We start from the raw sequence: 19,970 nt of genomic DNA on the forward strand, positions 1-19,970 counted from the left end.
GCCTGCTGGGAGCCTTTGGGCAGGTAGTCCATTGGCCCAGGTTTGAGTTTTCCAGCTGGAAAATGAAAGAGGTGAACTAGGGGACATCTGTGACCGGTTCCAGTACTAATAGTCAACAGGATTATGTATTATCAGCTTACAATTGTTTTCTCCTCATTTTAACTTGCTTCCCTCTGTAAAGACCCTATCTCCAAATAAGATCACATTCTGAGGTTCTGGGAACTGGGATTTCAACACATAAATTTTGGAGAAACAATTCAACCCTTAGCACATGGTATAGGCTGGCTTGGAACTTTTTAAACAATTCATACAAGGGTATTATAACTTGGTCTAAAAAGAAAAACAAGTGATTTATTTATATCTGAAGTAAAGCTCAGATTACAGGCGTTTAACAAATGCTAAATAGTACGATATAGACTGGCTAATAGTTCCACAGATGTGTTCAGTTTGTAAAAATTCATCAGACTGAGTGCTTAAGATAATGTGTACTTTTCTGCATGTATACTATATTTAGTGGAAACTTTTAAATATCAGAGAAAGAACATTTCACATAAACCTGAAATTCTAATTCCTCCAAGCTTTCAGATTAAGTACAAAGACAGTAAACCTTGAAACTTATCTGGACTTAAAAAGTCCAGATCCAACAAAAATCTTTATTCCAGATCCAACAAAAATTGAGACAAAAGACGTCCAGAAAACCCTATGCTATCACATGCTCACTCGCAGCAGGAACAAACTGGATCCCAATTCCAATTCCAATCCTAAACATCCGTGTGACTTTGAGTCACAGTAGCCTGCTTACATAAAGCCTCAGTTTCTTACACGATACTGTATTGACTCTAATTTGCTTTTCTAAAATCATATGAATCTGATATACTTCCCTGAATGGTACCATAAAAATAATTACATATACTTTAAGTTAATCTAGAATTCTCCAGGAAATACTTAATACTCATGTAGTTATGAGGATACCGACCTTAGCTACATTTACTTACCTGAGTAAGTAACATAAAGGCATTATCTGCCCTAAGATGTTTGGTGAGAAATTCCACACAGTGTGCTTCCAAGGCTGGGACTGCATATTTCTTAGCAGTATAAAGAGTGGTCATAACCGTCTCTGGGCCAATTTGAACTTCATCTGAATACAGAAATCTGGAAAGCAAATGGAAATTACAGAGATGGCCATTAGTATTTTAGAGAAGCAATCCACCAGCGTGAAACCTCTGAGGAATATTTTCAAAGATAATGAGCCCACTGAAAAACCACCTGAAATTTACACCCAACTTAGCAGGGCTACAGGGCCTTTGCACGTACATCATCTCATTTTATTCTTACTCAGTCCTCAGTAAGGCAGTGTCTCCATTTTACAGACAAAACTGAAGTGAAGATCACAAGACAGACTCCTCCCTCTTAAGCCAAATTTTCAGAGGTCTTTTAGCAGCTCAGGACAGGAATCGTTCACTTATCTTTCCGTCATCAAAGGACGTTCATTTAAACAAATCTACGGATAGCTGAGGTTCATACCTCTAGAGGTCAAACATTCATGTATTTGCTGATAATGGTGTCTTGTTATTCTGGGCATCTTTTAACCTTTTATTATTATTTCCAAATTAGCAAAATGCCCACAGACGATCACTGGGGCTTTAGAGGAATAAACAATTTAATAATATCTTAAATGACCCCTGTAACGTGCTTTTGGGTATTTAGGTCCAATGTTCTCTCAAAACACTATCAGTCCAATACTGCCTCCTCCCAGTTTGCTGCTGCTAACTGCCAGATCGCTAGATAGATCAGCTTCATAGAACTGCGAATAAAGCATACGATTCTCAGTGAGGGCCTGCGCAGTTCTTGTTGAACTATCCGGGAGCGTCTACACATCAACTCTAGGCCCCTGTTGTGGCTCCTCAGAGACCCTCCACGGACTGTCCGGTTCCCAACCACATGCAGGAAAACCGAGGGGAGAAGTATGGCATTAAGAACAACTGCATTTGAGAGATACTAAAGACGTTACAATGCTTATTACACGTATATTCCTGGGCCCCAAGTCCTAAAACAGGAAAACCTGTTAACATTTTTCAGAACCTTCTATGCCCCGGGAGGCCGCAAAGAAGGGAGGCTCTATTTCATGTCCCTACCCTCTGGCTTTCCAGTTCCTCTCCTTTCATTCCCATGTCCGTAGTCACCACCCAAGGTGAACCGCTAGCCCCTCACCTCCCCGCAGCCTCTAGCCACAACCAAACACCGGCGCTCCCCTCACAGCATCACCGAGCTTACAACTATCCCAGGTGGAGGCTGCTCGTGCTCATCCTCCTCCATAGCTCAACCTTGACAGTGAAGGCTGCTGTGTTTCAGGATTACACCGTTCCAAAATACCGTATTTTTTTTTTCTGGGGCGCCTGGGGGGCTCAGTCGGTTAAGTGTCTGACTCTTGATTTCGGCTCAGGTCGTGATCTCACAGCTCCACGAGTTCGAGCCCCATTGGACTCCGCACTGACAGCACGGAGCCTGCTTGGGATTCTGTTTCTCCCTCTCTCTCCCTGCCCCTCCCCTCCTCTTTCTCTCCCCAAAATAAATAAACTTAAAATATATATATATATATATTTTTTTTTTCCCAAAAACCTCCTTTTAGAGACTCAAGTCAACATTCTGTATTACCCTTATACTATTTAGCTTAAAGTTACATGCCACGCTTTGTGAAGAGCACAAGGAATTAAAAACCAAGTAAGGCACAATCACTTACAGTCGGGGGGAAAGGGATGAACAAAAGGAAGAGAGAAAATGAACATTTGTTGAGTGCCTGCCATGGGACAGGTGCCAGTTCATGTAATCCTCCCACAAGGAAGGCAGGTGCTGTTACCTGCATTTAGAAGACGAGGAAACACAAAAGCTGTCTAACATCAACACCCCCTTTCTGCACTGTCTGCCTCCAGTGCTAGACTGTCATGCCCACCAGGTGAGCGCCGTTTTATCTGTGTGGCCTCAGGAAGAGATGGCTTGGGTCTGGGCCTGTGCCACCACCTGCCAGCCATGTGACTTTAAACAAACTACCATCAGTGGTGCTCCCTTCTGAAAAGAGAGGAGAGTGAGTCTCCCCTTCATAACGTGCACATGAGGATTAGTAGAAATTACAATACGTGAAGTGTTTTACATAGTGCCTGACAAATACTTAGCCTCAGCAAACGTTAGCTATTTATTTTTACGTTGCTTCATTATTTTATGTCCGCTATTTTCCTCTGTTTTAGAAGATCTCCTTGCTGTTGTCTTCCAGCCCTTCTGTTTTTCTTCCCAGCAATCACATGCTCACCTTTCTAAGAATTCTTGCTTCCTAGTTGTCCTTTTTCACCTCCACAGCATCATGTCTGTTTTATGGATGCAAAAATGTTAAGTCTCCAAGATGCTATTAACCAATGTTTTTAAGGTTCCTTTCCATTTCCTGAATGATCTACTTCCTCCAGGATCATCTGTTTCGGTCTTTGTCGTTCACGTTCTCATTTTCCTCACATGTCAAATGCCCAGTGGTTGTCTCCAGTTTGGAATTCTAGAAGCAGGCTTTCTCTGCGTCTGTAGATGGGCCTGTTTTCCAGCTAAAACCATCCCCCAAATGAACGGGCCAGCTGAGAGCTCTGTACGTGGGGGCTTGCCGACCGGCACCTTGCATGGGAGTGGGAAAGGAGCTGGAGCAGGGGCCGCCTCACGCCATCACTCTAGGTCCCTGAGCTGTCCCAGGCAGTTTGCTCCGTTCATTTAAAGAGGAGCCTGTCCCGAGGTCGTCACCGGCAGTTAGTCTGCAAGAGGTGGCCAAGGATGTAGTCTGTAAGCCAGTTTTAAATTTGACTCCCATGTTATAGCTCACCTTCTCTTTTCCCCCCATCCTCACTACCCATCCGGGCCTCGAGGGCCTCGAACTGCGCGGGGGCTGAGCCAGGGAAGGCAGCGCCCACCCCCGCAGCCCCCAGGCTCTGGACTCTGGGCTCCAGTCATCTGCTTGCTTTCATTACCAGCACACTTTCAACTGCTCTGTCCCTTTTCCACACTATTGGCTTCCAATCCATTTCCCTTCCTCTCTTTCCATGAAGGGATTTATTCTTTTTTCTATTTTCTTACAGTCACTTGAACTGGGAGAGAGATAGAAGGCTGACTGCAAGCTCAGTTCCCCTCTTGAATTAGAAACCTATGACGTTTTAATTTTAAGGGCAAGGTAGGAAGAATCTTTACGTCTATCTGCTTTAATTTTTTTTTTTTCAGGCAAAAATTACTAGAGTTACAAAATAAAGAACTGAAATGTGGGGCCTTTATTACCATTTGCCTCTGTATGTGAGTAGATTCAAACTTCAGGACACAAGTACATGGCTCTGTAAGCATCTACAAGTGGGGGCTTTGACATCTGCAAAAGCCCCCTAGAGAAATTTCTACTTGAGGGACGATCTAAAAGATGACCAGAGGGTGGGAAGAACACGCCAGCAACGAGAGAGAATTGCGGTTTTAGACTATTCTATTTGAGACACACACACACCCCGTTCAATTTGCTTTTATTAAGTTACAATTTGGTATTACACCTTCGGCTTACATCAAGGAATATTTTAAAGAAACATCTATATCCAAAACCACGGATTAAGGACACTGTTCATTTCAGTAAAGCCTCCTTTATGAGGAAACCTCGCCAGGAATTCTTTCACTCGTCTGATTATCAGACAGAGCTGTGCATCCCTAAGCAGGTGGTTTGTTTTTAACCTGACAAATACTATGTATGAATTATAACTGACCAGCTAGGTTTCTTGTTTTGCATTAGCTGCTAAAACAATTAAGGTGAAATCTGTAGTTTCCTGATAGCATGTATTTTTGTGTTAGCTTCATCTTGGCTTTATTTATCTTTGTGTTTTTTGGTAAGACGTTCTAAATTCTTTCTGTTGTATGTAAACAACAAGAAAAGGAACTCTATGCTTCTTGTATTTCCCCCCAACATCTTTCCTACAATACCAGGCACAGTGTAGGCACACGGCTAACCCTTAATATTTACCTATTACCTGACTAGACAATTCCATACAAGCTTCTATGTAACAAGCAAAGGAATCATTTTCATTTCTAATGAGAAAATAGGCTATTTAAAAATCCAGGAACTATCTTGGTTCATATTTTACTTACATGTTTTCTTACATTCTATTTAATTATTAAAATTGCTAGAATATGAAAATAAGCCAAGCCTTACAAAATATAATTACAAATTAATGATATTACCACAATTCTTTTTATTTTAAAATGAACATTTCAGCCCTCATTTACTACCTTTAAGGACAAAGCCCTCCCAAAGACTAAAGGTTTTCCCAAAAGATAAAACTCAGTATTTAAGCAAAAATTTTTAAAAGCGATGGGGAAAATAGGATTTTAAATGAGAAAAATTATAAGATTTTTATGATTTGATTATAAATAAGAAAAATTATAAGATCGCGGATACGAAACTTTGTATCACCACTGACTCATTCATTTTACTCAAAAACATTTACTGAGGGACTATAATACCAAGCACTGGGATAGGTCTGAGAAATACAAACCTGGGTAAGACAGCCCTGCCCGCAGAAAGCTTACGGTTTGGTAATGAAATGATTAAAGAGTAGTGTCACAATTACAACAGAATTATTTATCAGGCACAGTGTGATAACTAATCTCTAAAGATAGCCCGAATCAATCATGCCTTCTATTATCCATGGCCTTATATAGATCTGTCCCATAATAAACCTGGGCTGGCCCTGTGTGATTCCCTTTAACCAACAGAATGTGGCAGAAGGGACACCGTCCCCGTCCGCGGCCTCCCCTCGGAGGATGTCTGGCGGCTTCTGCTTCTGTATTCTCAGAAGCCTGGAGCTGCTATCCAAGAAGTCGAGATCCCCGGCTAGAAAGATCAGCTGGAGAAGCCACGCAGGGAGGAGAAAGGCTCAGTCACCCCAGACTCTGCCTCACACCTCCAGGGGACTCCAGCTCCACTGCCATAGGACTGACTGCAGGGGGACCCAAAGGAGACGTCACAGAACCACACAGCTGACCTCAGTCAACCTGCACAACTGTGAAAGATAATAAAACTAGACTTAAGCCGCTAAATGCTGGAGTGTTTTGCTCTACAGCAACAGATACTAAACTTGCTATGAGAGACATTAGATGAGGCAGTGCTCAATTCTGCCTTCGGGTGGGATTATGTTTTACAGAAGAGGTAAAGCCTATGTGAAGTCCATCTGAAGTGCAGTGATTGTGGAGACCTTCTAGCAGACAGACTGAGAAGTACAAAGGCCTCAGAAGGTAGGCATTAAAGGGGCGCCTGGGGGGCTCAGTCGGCTGAGTGTCTGACTCTCGATCTCGGCTCCGTCATGATCTCACGGTTCATGAGATCGAGCCCTGCGCTGAACTCCGAGATGACAGTGTGGAGCCTGCTTGGGATTCTCTTTCTCTCCCTCTCTTTGTCTCTCTCTCCTTCCCTCCCTCCCTCTCTCTCTTTCCCCCTTGTACTTCCCCTCCCACCCCAAAATAAATGAATAAACATTAAAAAAAGAAAAAAAAGAGGGGCGCCTGGGTGGCTGAGTTGGTTGGGCGTCCAACTTCGGCTTAGGTCATGATCTCACTGCTTGTGGGTTCGAGCCCTGCATTGGGTTCTGTGCTGATGGCTCGGAGCCTGGAGCCTGCTTCAGATTCTGTGTCTCCCTCTCTCTCTTCCCTTCCCCCACTCACTCTCTCTCTGTGTCAAAAATAAACATAAAAAAAAAAAAGAAGGCAGGCATTAAAATAAGAAATGAGAGGCAATTAGAGTCGGGGCACTGAGTAGTGGAAAGAGGAAAGGGAAGATACAGAGACCAAGTCACAAAGGTCTTGTGTGTCCCCTAAGGTGCTGACACTTCATCCTGCAGGCAAAAAGTCAAAGACTCAGGAGAATTACATGAGACTATATGGACATTACAGAGATAACCCTGTTAACAATGTAGAAAGTGAAGCCAGCTTAGGCTAAAGGCATGGTCTGGTTGAAGCAATGCAGGAAAAAAAAATTAGGAGGAGGAAGTGGAACCCTCAGGAATGGTCCAAAAAGGATGAGAAACAGGTGGGGCAGACTGGAACCAAACCACAGCTTGGAGCCAAGCCCACTGAAGTCACTTCCCAACTGACCCACAGAGTGAGAATATTCACGGGCAGGAATGTTTTTCAAGTCCCCCAACACCCTAGGGTGCGTTATAGCATTACTGTGGCAAAAGCTGGCTGATAAAAGAGTGCAATAATAGGAGTGTCTGCTCTGGGAGCCTGGCTGGCTCTGTCGGCAGAGCACGTGACTCTCGATCTCGGGGCTGTCAGTTCAAGACCCACTTTGGGTGCAGAGATTACTTAAAAATAAAATCTAAAACAAATAAAGAGTACCCGCTCAAAGACTGTGGGAATTTAAGTGCACATAAGGTAGTCAGCAACAGTAAGTGGCACGGTAAACACTCACTAAATGTCACACTATTCTTATCATTTCCATGTTCACCTGCATGGGTACTAGACATTCATTTGTGAATGTGCGGCCGGAAGTGGGATTCTAAGACCGAGTGGAAGTCTGGCCACATAGCTGGGGGAGTATATAACGCCAGGAGTTAACAGAAAGGACGAGGGCAGCTGAAGACAGAATCCGGTCACCACTCCGTTTCTGTTCCTTTCTGCCACACAACTCCTTGAGAGAGCTGTTGAGAGCAGCCATCTCCAGTTCCTCACCTCCTATTTTCTCCCCAACCTATTCTGATCCAGCTGCTAAAACCACTCTTGCCAGGGTTATCTACGGCCTCCGTTTCGTCAAAACCAATAATCGATTCAATATCCTCATTTCACCCACATCTCAGCAGCATTTAACATGGCTGACCACTCTCTCTTTATCGAAAGGCTTTCTGCAACTTGAGTTTCAAGATATCCCGCTCCTTGCTTTCCAGTCTAACTCCACTGGCAGCGGTCCCTTGGCCTCATTTTACTCTCCCCCCGGCTACGTCTCTCTAGGTTGGAGGCTCCCCGGGCTCATCTTCATACCTGTCTTCACAACCCGCATTCCCTCCCTACGTAACCTCATTTGGTTTCATGGTTTAAAGACCAGTCATTCACTCTTAGCTTTCAGATTTATGTTCACCAAGAAGCTCTTCCCCAAACTCCGGGTTCGGATTTCTGGCTGTACTCTTGCCCTCCTTGGATGCCTTAGAAATCTTCCTGGTTCTACCTTCAAAATACAGTTGACCCTTGAACAACACAGGAATCAGGGGCGTGGCCTCCACTCCCCATTCCCCTCCCTCCCTGTAGTCAAAAACCTCCATATAACTTTTGACTACCCCCAAAACTTTACTAATAGCCTACTGTTGACCTGAAAACTTACTGATAACATATAAACAATTAACACATATTTAGTATATGCATTATATACTATATTCTTACAATTGAGGAAGCTAGAGGAAAGAAAATATTATCAAGGAAACCGTAAGAGAAGAGAAAATACATTTACAGTACCGTACTTTACTTGTTTAAAAAAAAAAAAAAATCTGGGGCGCCTGGGTGGCTCAGTCTGTTAAGTGTCTGACTTCGGCTCAGGTCATGATCTCACGGTTGGTGGGTTCAAGCCCCGCATCGGGCTCGGTGCTGAACGCTTACTCAGAGCCTGAAGCCTGCTTTGGATTCTGTGTCTCCTTCTCTCTCTGCCCCTCCTCCACTTGTGCTCTGTTTCGCTGTCTCAAAAATTAATAAACGTAAAAAAAAAAAAAAAAATCTGTGTACAAGTGGGCCCACGTAGTTTAAACTCATATTGTTCAAAAGTCAATCATGTATCTGCAGCCTGACCACTTCTCCCACCTATCCCCAGCACCCTGGTATAACCCTCCACCATATGTCTTGCCTGGACTACTGCAAAAGCCTCTTAGTTTAACTCTCTGCTGCCCATTTTACTCCCTCTGCAGTCTAATCCCCGAACAACTGCCAGAATGAGTTTTTAAAAACGTAAATCAGATCACATCACTCCCTACTGAAAACTCTCCAAAGGCTTCCTTCCTAGCACATACCCATGTCCTTCCCTGGCTATACAGCCCTGCACGACCTTGTCTAGCCTACCCTCCTGACCTCATCTTCCACCACTTTCCCCCTTATTCACTCCGTTCAAACAGCACCGGTTGACCCTTGCAGTTCCTGCAACAGGAAAAATCTAGGGCCTTGAACACGCTCTGCCTTGCTTAGAATGCTCCTTCCCTCATGGCTTGATCATTTTTCCTCAGCACACTTATCAGTACTTGACATTACATCTTTGTTTCTCCTTACTAGATTATGAAGTACTTGAGGACAGAGACTTTTTCTTCTTCACTGCTGCACCCAACATCTAAAACACCAACTGGTGCAGGGAGGCACACAGCATTTCTCAAATGAACTGAAGAACATCACTTAAAGGTCAGGCAGATCAAAACAAGTAGTTTCTTATAATGTTAACTGATTCAATTTGTAAACGTAATAAAAATAGGCCAAGCTAACCTGTTGTCCCCACTCAGCAAGTACTATGGGACACCTGTTTGTCACACAATAGCAAGCAAGGACGGCATCTATGTTTCACAGGTGGCCAATACCTTCCGGTCCAGATATCATTTCACAATAGAACAAGACTGGAATCGGGGCACCTGGGTGGCTCAGTCGGCTAAGCGTCTGACTTCAACTCAAGTCATGATCTCACAGTTCGCGGGTTCCAGCCCCATGTCGGGCTCCCGTGCTGACAGCTCGGAGCCTGGAACCTGCTTCAGATTCTATGTCTCCCTCTCTCTCTGACCCTCCCCAGCTCGTGCTCTGTCTCTCTCTCTCTCTCTCTCTCAAAAATGAATAAACATTGAAAAAAAAAAAAAAAACAAGACTGGAATCTGAAGGACAAATACCATAACCATACTGAAAAGAGGAAAATTTCAAAGACTTTACAGTTAATTCACTTATTTTCTGTTGATAGGAAAGGACTAACGGCTTCAGTAAAAATACGAGCTAAGCATTTTTCCCTCTACATTCTTATTTACCGATCGCTATTTTTTTTAAAGGAAAAAACTCCTCAGCAATATTTTTAGAGCAGGGGCTCTCAGATTTAGCTGGTGTTAGTATGTCGGAGAGTATTAAAAGGGCTCTCAAGGTCCCACCTCCAAACATTACAATATTTTAGAGAGGGAGGAAGGGATCTCGAATTTCACAAGTACTCAAGGAGATTATAATGAGGTGGACCAACAAATCACTCTAAGATACTTATAAACGAGCTACAACAATCCTCTCATCAAGTTCAAACCAAAATCCACAGTGACCCAGATCCTAGGTTTTTAGCTAATTTTTCTCTCTTCGTAACTGTAATTTGCAGAAAACATGGGAAACAAAGGAAAAAAGAAGAAAAAAAAGCATTATCATTTTACCGGTCAAATACAACTTTGGTTAGCATTTTGTTATGCTTCCTTCCATCCATGTCACTAGGTATATGTTTGTTCTGTTACGTTTCAGTTTTATTCACCGTGCGCGGTTTTCAGGGCTGTTTATTACACACGTTTCTCGTGTTCATATAACCTAGTCTTCATCAGTACCATGCTCAGTGGCATTAATTCCATCTAATGCACCCAACGTTGTTTATCTCACCATTTCCTCCAGCTGACTACTTCCATACTACTATAAATAATCCAGCTGTAAATATTTTTGTACACATTTTTCAGTACTTTAATACTTCGGAGGGGGGGAGGGAATCTGTAGTGCCAAACTGTTTTTACCATCTTCGTCACAGAGGGCTTCTCCAATATATATATATATTTAATGTATTTTTGAGAGAGGGGGAGACTCAGAATCCGAAGCAGGTTCCAGCCTCTGAACTCCCAGCATGGAGCCTTACACGGGGCTCGAACTCACAAATGTGAGAACATCACCTGAGCTGAAGTCAGACGCTTAACAGATTGGGCCACCCAGGCGCCCCTAATATTATCTTTAAAATACTAGGAATTTAGTATTCGCTTTGTGTTTAATTTTCACTTCTTTTTTTTTTTTTTTCAACGTTTTTTTTTTTAATTTTTTTTTGGGACAGAGAGAGACAGAGCATGAACGGGGGAGGGGCAGAGACAGAGGGAGACACAGAATCGGAAACAGGCTCCAGGCTCCGAGCCATCAGCCCAAAGCCCGACGCGGGGCTGGAACTCACGGACCGCGAGATCGTGACCTGGCTGAAGTCGGACGCTTAACCGACTGCGCCACCCAGGCGCCCCAATTTTCACTTCTTTAATTACTGAGGTTAAACATTCTTTGTCAATTAGTTGTTATCTTTTTTTTCCCAATATATGAAATTTATTGTCAAATTGGTTTCCATACAACACCCAGTGAGTTGTTATCTTTTCTTTACCTAAGTTATCTATCCTGCCCTTTACCATTTGTTTATGGGATCTTGCTATTTCTTTTCTACTCGTTTTAACTTTGTACTCAGTTTCCTACTGATCTTCCCGGTTGAGCTGTGAGCCTTTTGTGGGCTATTTATCCATTCAATGACCTCTTTTTTTTTTTTTTTTTTTTTTTTTGCCTCAGTACCACCCAAGACTCTGCTCCTTTCCGAAGAACCCACTGTGGTCAGGCAGCTAAAACCATCTCCATATAATAAAACACACATGGTCTTCCCCTAGGAGTTTGCTGTTACCTCCGCCAGTCACTGGACTTTTCTGGGCCCCGGTCCCGTTTGTAAAAGTGTGGAAAACAACACCTCCTTAACTGGACTTCTGCGAATAAAGGCTATTAACGTCAAACGATAACGTTATCCAATATTAACATCCAAAATTAACCAGAAGTCGATGTATTATCGACTGAAATAGGCAAAAAAGCAAACTCCAACACCCGCGGCTGGATTTGGGTTTTGAGCAAATGTGACGTCGTCTGCAGAAACGCCGAGCCAGGTAAAGCCACACCTACTTGTTTTGGCATTCCCTTTCCTGGGTCCCGACAACTAATACACACACAAACGAAAAAGGAGTCCGAATTTAAAACAAACCAACCAACGGGGGGGGGGGGGGGGAAGCCGTCGGTCCGCCAAGTCTTCTCACCTCTTCCCCTCTCCCCCAACAACAAAAAAAAACCCTAAAACTTTGCAAACGGGCCATCAAGACAACCCGGTCCACACCCGTTCCACGCCCGTTCTCTAGTCCCGAAGGTCGGGTGACAATGCCGGACTGGAAAGGAAAAGCGCTCGCTGAGCGGACGCAGACTGAGACCGTGACCCCGACGACCGTGCGGCCGGCAGAGGGGGACGGGGACCCGCCGCGCGTCCCTGACCGGGGGGGAAACTGAGGCCGCGGGGGAGGCTCGCGCGCAGGGGCAGGCCGGGCGCCCGCCGCTCACCTCAGCAGCGCCAGGAAGGCGGCGGGCTCCACGTCGGGCAGCTCGATCTCGGCCGACGTGGTGGCCATGCCGCCGTTGAACATGGCGTCGAAGACGGCGCTGCCGGCCGCCAGCACGAAGCGGTGCGCGGGGATGCGCTGCGGGCCCCCGGCGGCCGCGCCGCCGCGGCCCTTGCCCAGCACGAAGCGCACATCGCTCAGCAGTTCCGAGTTGAAGAGGAAGGCGAAGCGCTCCTTCAGCGACGCCTTAGTCGCCTGCCAGTTGTACAGTGGCTCCCGCTGCAGGGGGAGCAGGGGCCCCAGAGAGGACGGCGGCGGCGGCGGCGGCGGAGGAGGCGGAGGCCCCGCGGCGCCCGGCTCCGCCTCGGCTCCAGAGACCTGCTCGCCCGCAGCGGCCGGCCCGAGAGAGGCCATCCTCCAGCGGCGCGGCTCCTCGGGCTAGGCAGAGAGCTCCCGCCGCCCAGCCGCCATCGCCGAGGCCGCCCCCGGAGGCCGGCGCCGCCTCGGTGCCTTCCGGGAAAGGCGCTTCCGGCGTCCGGGCGCCTCCCCGGCCCCGCCCCCGCCCTCGCCCTCGCCCCGCTCCGCCCCGCCCGCAGCGGCCCGGAGCGCGTGCCCGCCACGCGGGGTTGCGGGGGCGCGCACGGCCGCCCGAGCGGGGCCGCGCGGATCCGCGTCATGCGCTGCTGGATGGGCACCCTGCGCACCTTGTGCGAGCCCCGCGCTTGCAAGCTCCCGCGCCTTCTCCGGCCCGCGGCCGGTCCTTCTCTCGGACCCCTCCTCACCAGCCGCGGCGCTTCCCACGTGTACTAGGGGCAGGTCCCTAGGCTGTCCCTCCTGGAGTTTCCTGCCTGCGTGGTGGGGGACGGGGGCAAGGCCCGGGACAAGGCCAGGGAGCACGTTGGAGGGGACGACAAGATTCCCCAGGGCTGCCTTTCCCCAACAGTGTCCTAGTCACCACTCCGGCGGGGAGCGGAGCTTTCGACCCCTTCTGTGTCCAGCAGCCCACATGTGTCCTGTCTTCTGTCTCTGTTTTTTCCAGTATCACTGTGGACTCATGGAATTCTTTTTGAATATGTTACAATCCGTTGCTAAAAATTAACAATATTTTAAATCTCCAGGGGTGCCTGGGTGGCTCAGTTGGTTAAGCCTCTGACTCTTGGTTGGGGGTCAGGTAATAATCTCACTATTCATAGGATCAAAGCCCTAAGTAGGACTTCACATGGGCGGGGGGGGGGCCTGCTTGGGATTCTCTCTCCCTCTGTCTGTCTCTCTCTCTGCCCCTTCCCCCCAAAATAAAGAAATAAACCTAGAAAAAAATAGATCTCAAAAAAAACTCTCAAATGTATCAGAGCAAAACTAATAGAGACCACATTATCTGCTACCGAGCAATGATCATAATTTAATAGAAAATATGAGGACGCTGCAGATCAAGACTTATGGAATGCAATCAAACCTGAGTTCAAGGCTAAAGTATAGCCAAAAACACTCCCTTTGCCAAACCGGAAATGATAAAATTAAATGAAGTAGGGGACTCTGGGAAGGTGGCAGAGAAGGAAGCAGGAATCTGTCTCCCCTCCTAGACAGCAGCAGCTGGCAGGATCTGTCTGATGTGGCTATTTTGGAGCGCTGGAGCCTGTTGAAGGCCTGCGACGTCTAGGGAGGACTTGGACAAGAAAACTTGCTGTTAATTTCCACCAATGTCAGCTCTTTGCATGGAAGGAGCTATAACATCCCTCATCCTCAGCCACATGGAAGGCAGATGTACACACGTTCATGGAGCATGTGGGCACCATGGTGGGCCAAAGGAAACTGTCCTCCAAATATCTGGGCCCTAGGCGCAGATTCCTGCTAGTAACCAGTGTCCAAAGAGGTGGGTGGCATTGTTGTTGCACTTACCCCTTTGTTGCAAGCATCTCCACCCTCCAGCTGAAATGACTTCCCAGGTATTTAAAGGGCCGGCACCCAATTCACCCTCCTTCATTTTTATTTTATTTTATTTTATTTTTACCTTTTCCCTTTTGGCAGCCAGACGTTAGAGACTAGTACAGTTGAAACAAAAACAAACAAACAAAAGTGTGCAATGGGGCAAATTAGAAAATGACCATCCATACCCAAGGAAAGGCTGAGAGATGACCTGGGAAGACATTAAGTTTACGCCCCAGGCTGATCCTGGCACAGAGACAATAATCCTACAGCAACCAAAAAACAAAACAACAAAAAACAGCAAACGCTGGGGAAGCGGGAGAATCTGATTTCCAGAGTTATCACATTACTAGATTCAAATATCCAAGTGTTCAACAAAAAGTCACAAGGCATACAAAGAAATAGGAAAGTATGGTCCATTCAAAGGGAAAAAATAAACAGAAACAGTCCTTGAAAAAGACCTAATGGCAGATATACTAGATGAACTTTAAAACAACTGCCTTAACGTTGTTCAGGGAACTTAAGGAAGATGTGGAAGAGACCAAGAAAACTATGTGTGAACATAGTTGGACATGTAAATAGATAGAAACACAATGGACATGTAAATAAAGAGATAGAAAACTTAAAAAGAAAGAAACAAACAAACAAGCAAAATTCTGGAGCTGAAAAAAGCATAACAATCAAAGTGAAACATGCACTAGAGGGATTCAAAGGCAGAATTGAGCAGACAGAAGAAAGAGTCTGCAAACTTGAAGACCAGACAATAGAAATTATTGAGGCAGAGAACAGAAAGAAGAAACTTAGAGGAAAAACAAACAGAGTCTAAGGGAGCTACGGGACATCATAAAATAGATCAACCTACACATCATGGGGGGCCTGGAAGACAAGAGGCCGGGGGGAGAGAGAAAGGGCCAGAGAGAATATTTGAAGAAATAATAGTTGAAAACTTAACAAAGCAAAAACTAATAGGATTGAGGGGAGAAACAGATCTACAAATAACAGTTGAAGATTTATTGAAGATCCCACTCACAATAATGGATAGAACAACCAGACAGAAGATAAATAAGGAACTAGAGGGCTTCATACAATAAACTGTCACATTCTTGGCACACATTCTTGCCAAGGGCACATGGGACATTTTCCAGGATAGACCACAGCTTAAGTGCCATTAGATTTAAATAGATGGCATACAAAAGATCTTCATGGGCCACAAAGGGATGAAATTAGGAATCATTAACAAAAGGAGAACTGAAGGGGTGCCTGGATGGCTCAGTTGGTTAAGCATCTGACTCTTGATCTCAGGTCAGGTCTCCATCTCAGGGTCATGAGTTCAAGGCCCACATTGGGCTTCACGCTGGGTATGGAGCCTACAAAAAAAAAAAAAAAAAAAAAAAAAGGAGGGGCGCCTGGGTGGCTCAGTCAGTTGAGTGACCAACTTCAGCTCAGGTCATGATCTCGTGGTTTGTGAGTTGGAGCCCCACGTCGGGCTCTGTGCTGACAGCTCAGAGCCTGGAGCCTGGTTCTGATTCTGTGTCTCCCTTGCTCTCTACCCCTCCCCCACCATGTTCTGTCTCTCTCTGTCTCAGAAATAAATAAACATTAAAAAAAGGAAAACTGGAAAATTCACAAAACTGTGGAAATTAAACAACACCCTTTTAAACAACCAATGGGTCAAAGAAGAAATCACCAGGGAAATTAGAAAATACTCATAGACAAATGAAAATGGAAACACAACATACCAAAACTTATGGGACACAGTAAAAACAGTGCTAAGGGGAAAATTTAAATGTTTACATTAAAAAAACATGACAGATCCCAAATCAACAACCTAACTTTACAACTTAAGGGACTAGAAGAGGAAGAACAAACCCTAAAGCTAGCAGAAGGAAGGAAGTACTAAATGTTAGAGCACTGATAAATGAAATAGAGAACAAGAAAACAGTACAGAAAACCAGTAAAACCAAAGGTTGGCTCTTTGAAAGATCAACAAAATTGATAAACCTTTAGCTAGATGGACTGGAGACAGAGACAGAGAGAGAGAGAGAGAGAGGAGACTCAAATTACTAAAAGAATGTTACTACATATGTTACAGAAATAAAAAAGGGTTATAAGAGAGAACTATGAGCAATTGTGTGCCCCTGAAATTGGATTACCTAGAGGAAATGTTCCTAGAAATAGAGAACAAAAACCTTTTTTCAGTACTTGTTAAAGTGGTCAGGAAGACTTTATTCAAGACTGTTGCAGTAGGGGAGAATAATCAGGCTTCACTCTGAGGGTGGCAATAATATCTGGGGATTTGCAGCCAACCAGCAAAGTTGGGGACGGGGGTGTGGGTTTCAGTGGATGGAAAATTATCAAGAGGAAGCATCAAGGGTAGGGGCATTCTTGCTAAACGAATTCAGAATTCTTGCTGAAGGCAAGTCAAGATGATCAGATATCAAGGGTGGGGAATAAGGAACTTGATCAGAAACAGAGAATAACCAGATAAAGGGTGAGGGTATTCTCACTAAACGAACTTAGTGGGATTCTTGCTAAGACTGAGTTAGGCAGACCAAAGATAGGCCTGGGGCCAAGGTTGAGGTCCACTTGAGAAAAAAGACCCAGAAGAAAGTTCTGGCTAAAGTTTGGTCAGATGCAGTCTCTGTCAGTGTCAAAGAATAAATAATACAGACAAGACGTGAGGGACTGGGGTCCTTAAGGGAAGAACTGACCTTTACTGCTGCTTTTTCCCTGAGGACATTTTCTGATCCCTCGCTTGTTTCTCAATCAGTAACAACTCAGTTGACAGTTTGAAACTGCCGAAGGAGTTGGGGCAAAGTCCTGGAAAGAAGGGAACTACCGAGAAGTGAAACCCCCAAATCTTCCTACAAGTTCACTTCATGCTCTTGGATAGCTTCTTCTTTTTTTTTTTTTTATGTTTATTTATTTTTGTGAGAGAGGGAAAGAGAAATGGATAGAGGGTCTGAAGCAGGGCTCTGCACTGACAGCAGAGAGCCTGATGCGGGGCTGGGACTCACAAACCATGAGATCATGATCTGAGCCCAAGTCAGATGCTTAACCGACTGAGCCACTCAGGTGTCCCACCTTGAATAGCTTCTAAGTGGCACATGCACAAAGAGAAACAATAGCAGTGGGAGGCTAAGAGCTAACTAGAGACGTCACCCCAGCTGCACAATGCCAGGGAGACCAAGCTTGTAGTTCACGCCCCACCAAGGTGGGTAAACACGAGGTGGGTACAGTAAACACGAGGGACTTTTGGTTGAGATCCCAAAGGGATGTGTGCTAGAAGTAAGGGTTACAAACCAGTAGTAAGAGAAAAATTAATTGGCTAAAACCAATCTTTGAGAGATTTAAGGTGCTCTATATAAGCCACCACAAGGAGACTAAATCATATTAATCAAGATATACCAACCAGAGACTCAACATTTTTTTCTTCTACAATGTTGTCAGGAAAATTTAAAATCATGAGGCATGCTAAAAAGGAGAGAGAGACTGAGAAGGACAGAGAATAGACAACAGAACAGATCTATGGATGGTTCCGTTACCGAATTTATCAGACAAGGACTTTAAAATATCTATGATTCATATGATGAGGAAAATAGAAGAAAGATGGAGAATTTCACCAGAGAATTAGAATCCATGAAAAGGGGTCAAATGGAGGCTCTCGATCTGGAAAAATGCTATGACAAATGAATACCTAAATAATTTGTGTTTAGTAGCAAATTAGACGGAGCAGAGTAGATGATTAGGACAACTAGGACACAAGTCAGTAGGCGTCCAAACTGTAACACAGTTAGGAAAAAGGACAGAAAATATGGAAAAGAATAGATGTCTGTTAATCACACAGGAAAGGACCAACAGATGTATAAGGTAGTACTAGAAGGGGAACAGAGAATGAGGTGGAACAGTATTTGAGTAAACCCCAGCTGGATATTTCCCAGAGCAAGTGTCCCGAGAAAACCGGGTAAAGCTGCATAACTTTTTCGGGCATCGCCTAGAAGTCATGCAAGGTCATATCCACTGCGTTTCATTAGTTATAAATAAGTCACTAAGGCCTGTCTGGATTTGAGGGGAGGACGATACCCTACCTCTTAACAGAGGAGTATCAAAGAATTGGTATACATGTTTTAAAACCCCACACTACTAAAGCTCCAGCCATTAAACTCCTGGGTTATATATCCAACAAAACCCGAGGCTTATGCCCACCAAAAGAAAGTATGTGAATGTGCACAGCAGCTTTACTCATGATAAATGGCCAAACGGGGGCACCTGGGTGGCTCGGTCGCTTAAACATTGGACTCTTGATTTGGGCTCAGGTCATGGTTATGAGTTGGAGCCCTGACAGTGCAGAGCCTGCATGGGATTCTCTCTCTCTGCCCCTCCCCCGCCTGTGCTTTTCTCTCTCTCTCTCTCAAAGTAAGTAAACAAAAAACTTTAAAAATATACAGTATATATAAAATAATAAAAAAATAAGTGGCCAAATGATTACCAATAGTAGAAGGGATAAATGGTGGTATATTCGTATAATGGATGAAAAAGAATAAACCCCACTCCTGAAACAACCTGAATTAATTTCATAAACCTATTGAGCTAAAGAAGCTCAATACATAAAACATAAAAACACATCACATTTCCATTTATATGAAGCTTCACAATAGGCAACAGTCGTATGTGTTGCTAGAGGTCAAAGGAGCAATTACCTTTTGCTGGTTGGGGTGGTTGACTGGAAGGGTGCCTGAGGGAAACTTCTGGGCTAACAGAAATTTTCTTTATCTAGAGGTGGTGATAGTTACATGGGTGTTGCTCATGGATCGTTACACAGTAATATACAGCGTAAGAAACCAGCCCCAAACCCAGCTGCTTGAACAATTACTTGTTTTTCTCATGAATCTGGAATGTGGGCAGGACTTGGCAGGAAATGGTCATGTCTGCTCCTCCCAGAATCATCTGGGATGGCTTGACTAGGGCTAGAGGATCTCTTTCCAAGAAGGCTCACTCACGTGGCTGGCAAGTTGATGCTGGCTGTTGGCTGGGAGCTCGTTGGACTTGAGGGCCTAGAACCTTGTTTTCTTTCCATGTGAGTCTCTCCATGTGATTGGGCTTCCTCGCAGCATGGTGGCTCCAAGGACACATGGTGGCCTGAGAGAGAGAGAGAGGGAGAGAGAGAAAATCGCAAGCAGACTCCGTGCTGTCAGCACAGAACCCAACGTGGGGCTCGATCTAACCGTGAGACCATGACCTGAGCTGAAATCAAGTCAGATGCTTCACTGACTGAGCCACCAAGGAGCCCCTGTTGCCATCTATTTTTAATCTTGTTTCCTCCACTACCCATATACTTCTAGGGATGGGTCCCAGAGGATCCAATTTCTATTGTAACAGCCCCATGTTGCGTATAGAGATTACTTAAAAATAAAATCTTAAAAAAGAAAGAGTCTGGCCCTGTACTCTTGTGTCGTGATGCTGGGTAGGTTGGCACAATAGGGCAGGGGGAGTATTCCTGGAAGCTATTTCTACAGTGGGCATTGAGCAAAATTGACTGGTAACTATATGAGGAAATCCTTCTAAACCTAACTGAATGTATCCCTGACTCAGCTTCTCCTTAATGCCAGAGGCCACTCCAGTGCCCCCCAGTGACATAAGGGGATTGTGATGCAAGACTCATCAGGAACAGCAGTCTTAACCAATTGTGACTGC

General features: G+C 45.0%; 1 protein-coding gene across 1 annotated transcript in view; it reads right to left on the minus strand.

The window, feature by feature from the left end:
- The window catches only part of BTBD1 (BTB domain containing 1), a 42,255-nt gene extending 29,379 nt beyond the window's left edge, over positions 1-12,876 (minus strand). Inside the window, exons 1-2 of the mRNA XM_049614312.1 lie at positions 12,355-12,876; positions 996-1,152 (exon numbers count right to left, since the gene is read on the minus strand). Of these exons, the coding sequence (XP_049470269.1) occupies positions 996-1,152; positions 12,355-12,767 (570 nt within the window). The 5' untranslated portion in view covers positions 12,768-12,876. The remainder of the gene's footprint in view (positions 1-995; positions 1,153-12,354) is intronic.
- Positions 12,877-19,970: the final 7,094 nt, after the last annotated feature.

This window comes from Panthera uncia (assembly GCF_023721935.1).
Source record: "Panthera uncia isolate 11264 chromosome B3 unlocalized genomic scaffold, Puncia_PCG_1.0 HiC_scaffold_2, whole genome shotgun sequence".
Lineage (NCBI taxonomy): Eukaryota > Metazoa > Chordata > Mammalia > Carnivora > Felidae > Panthera > Panthera uncia.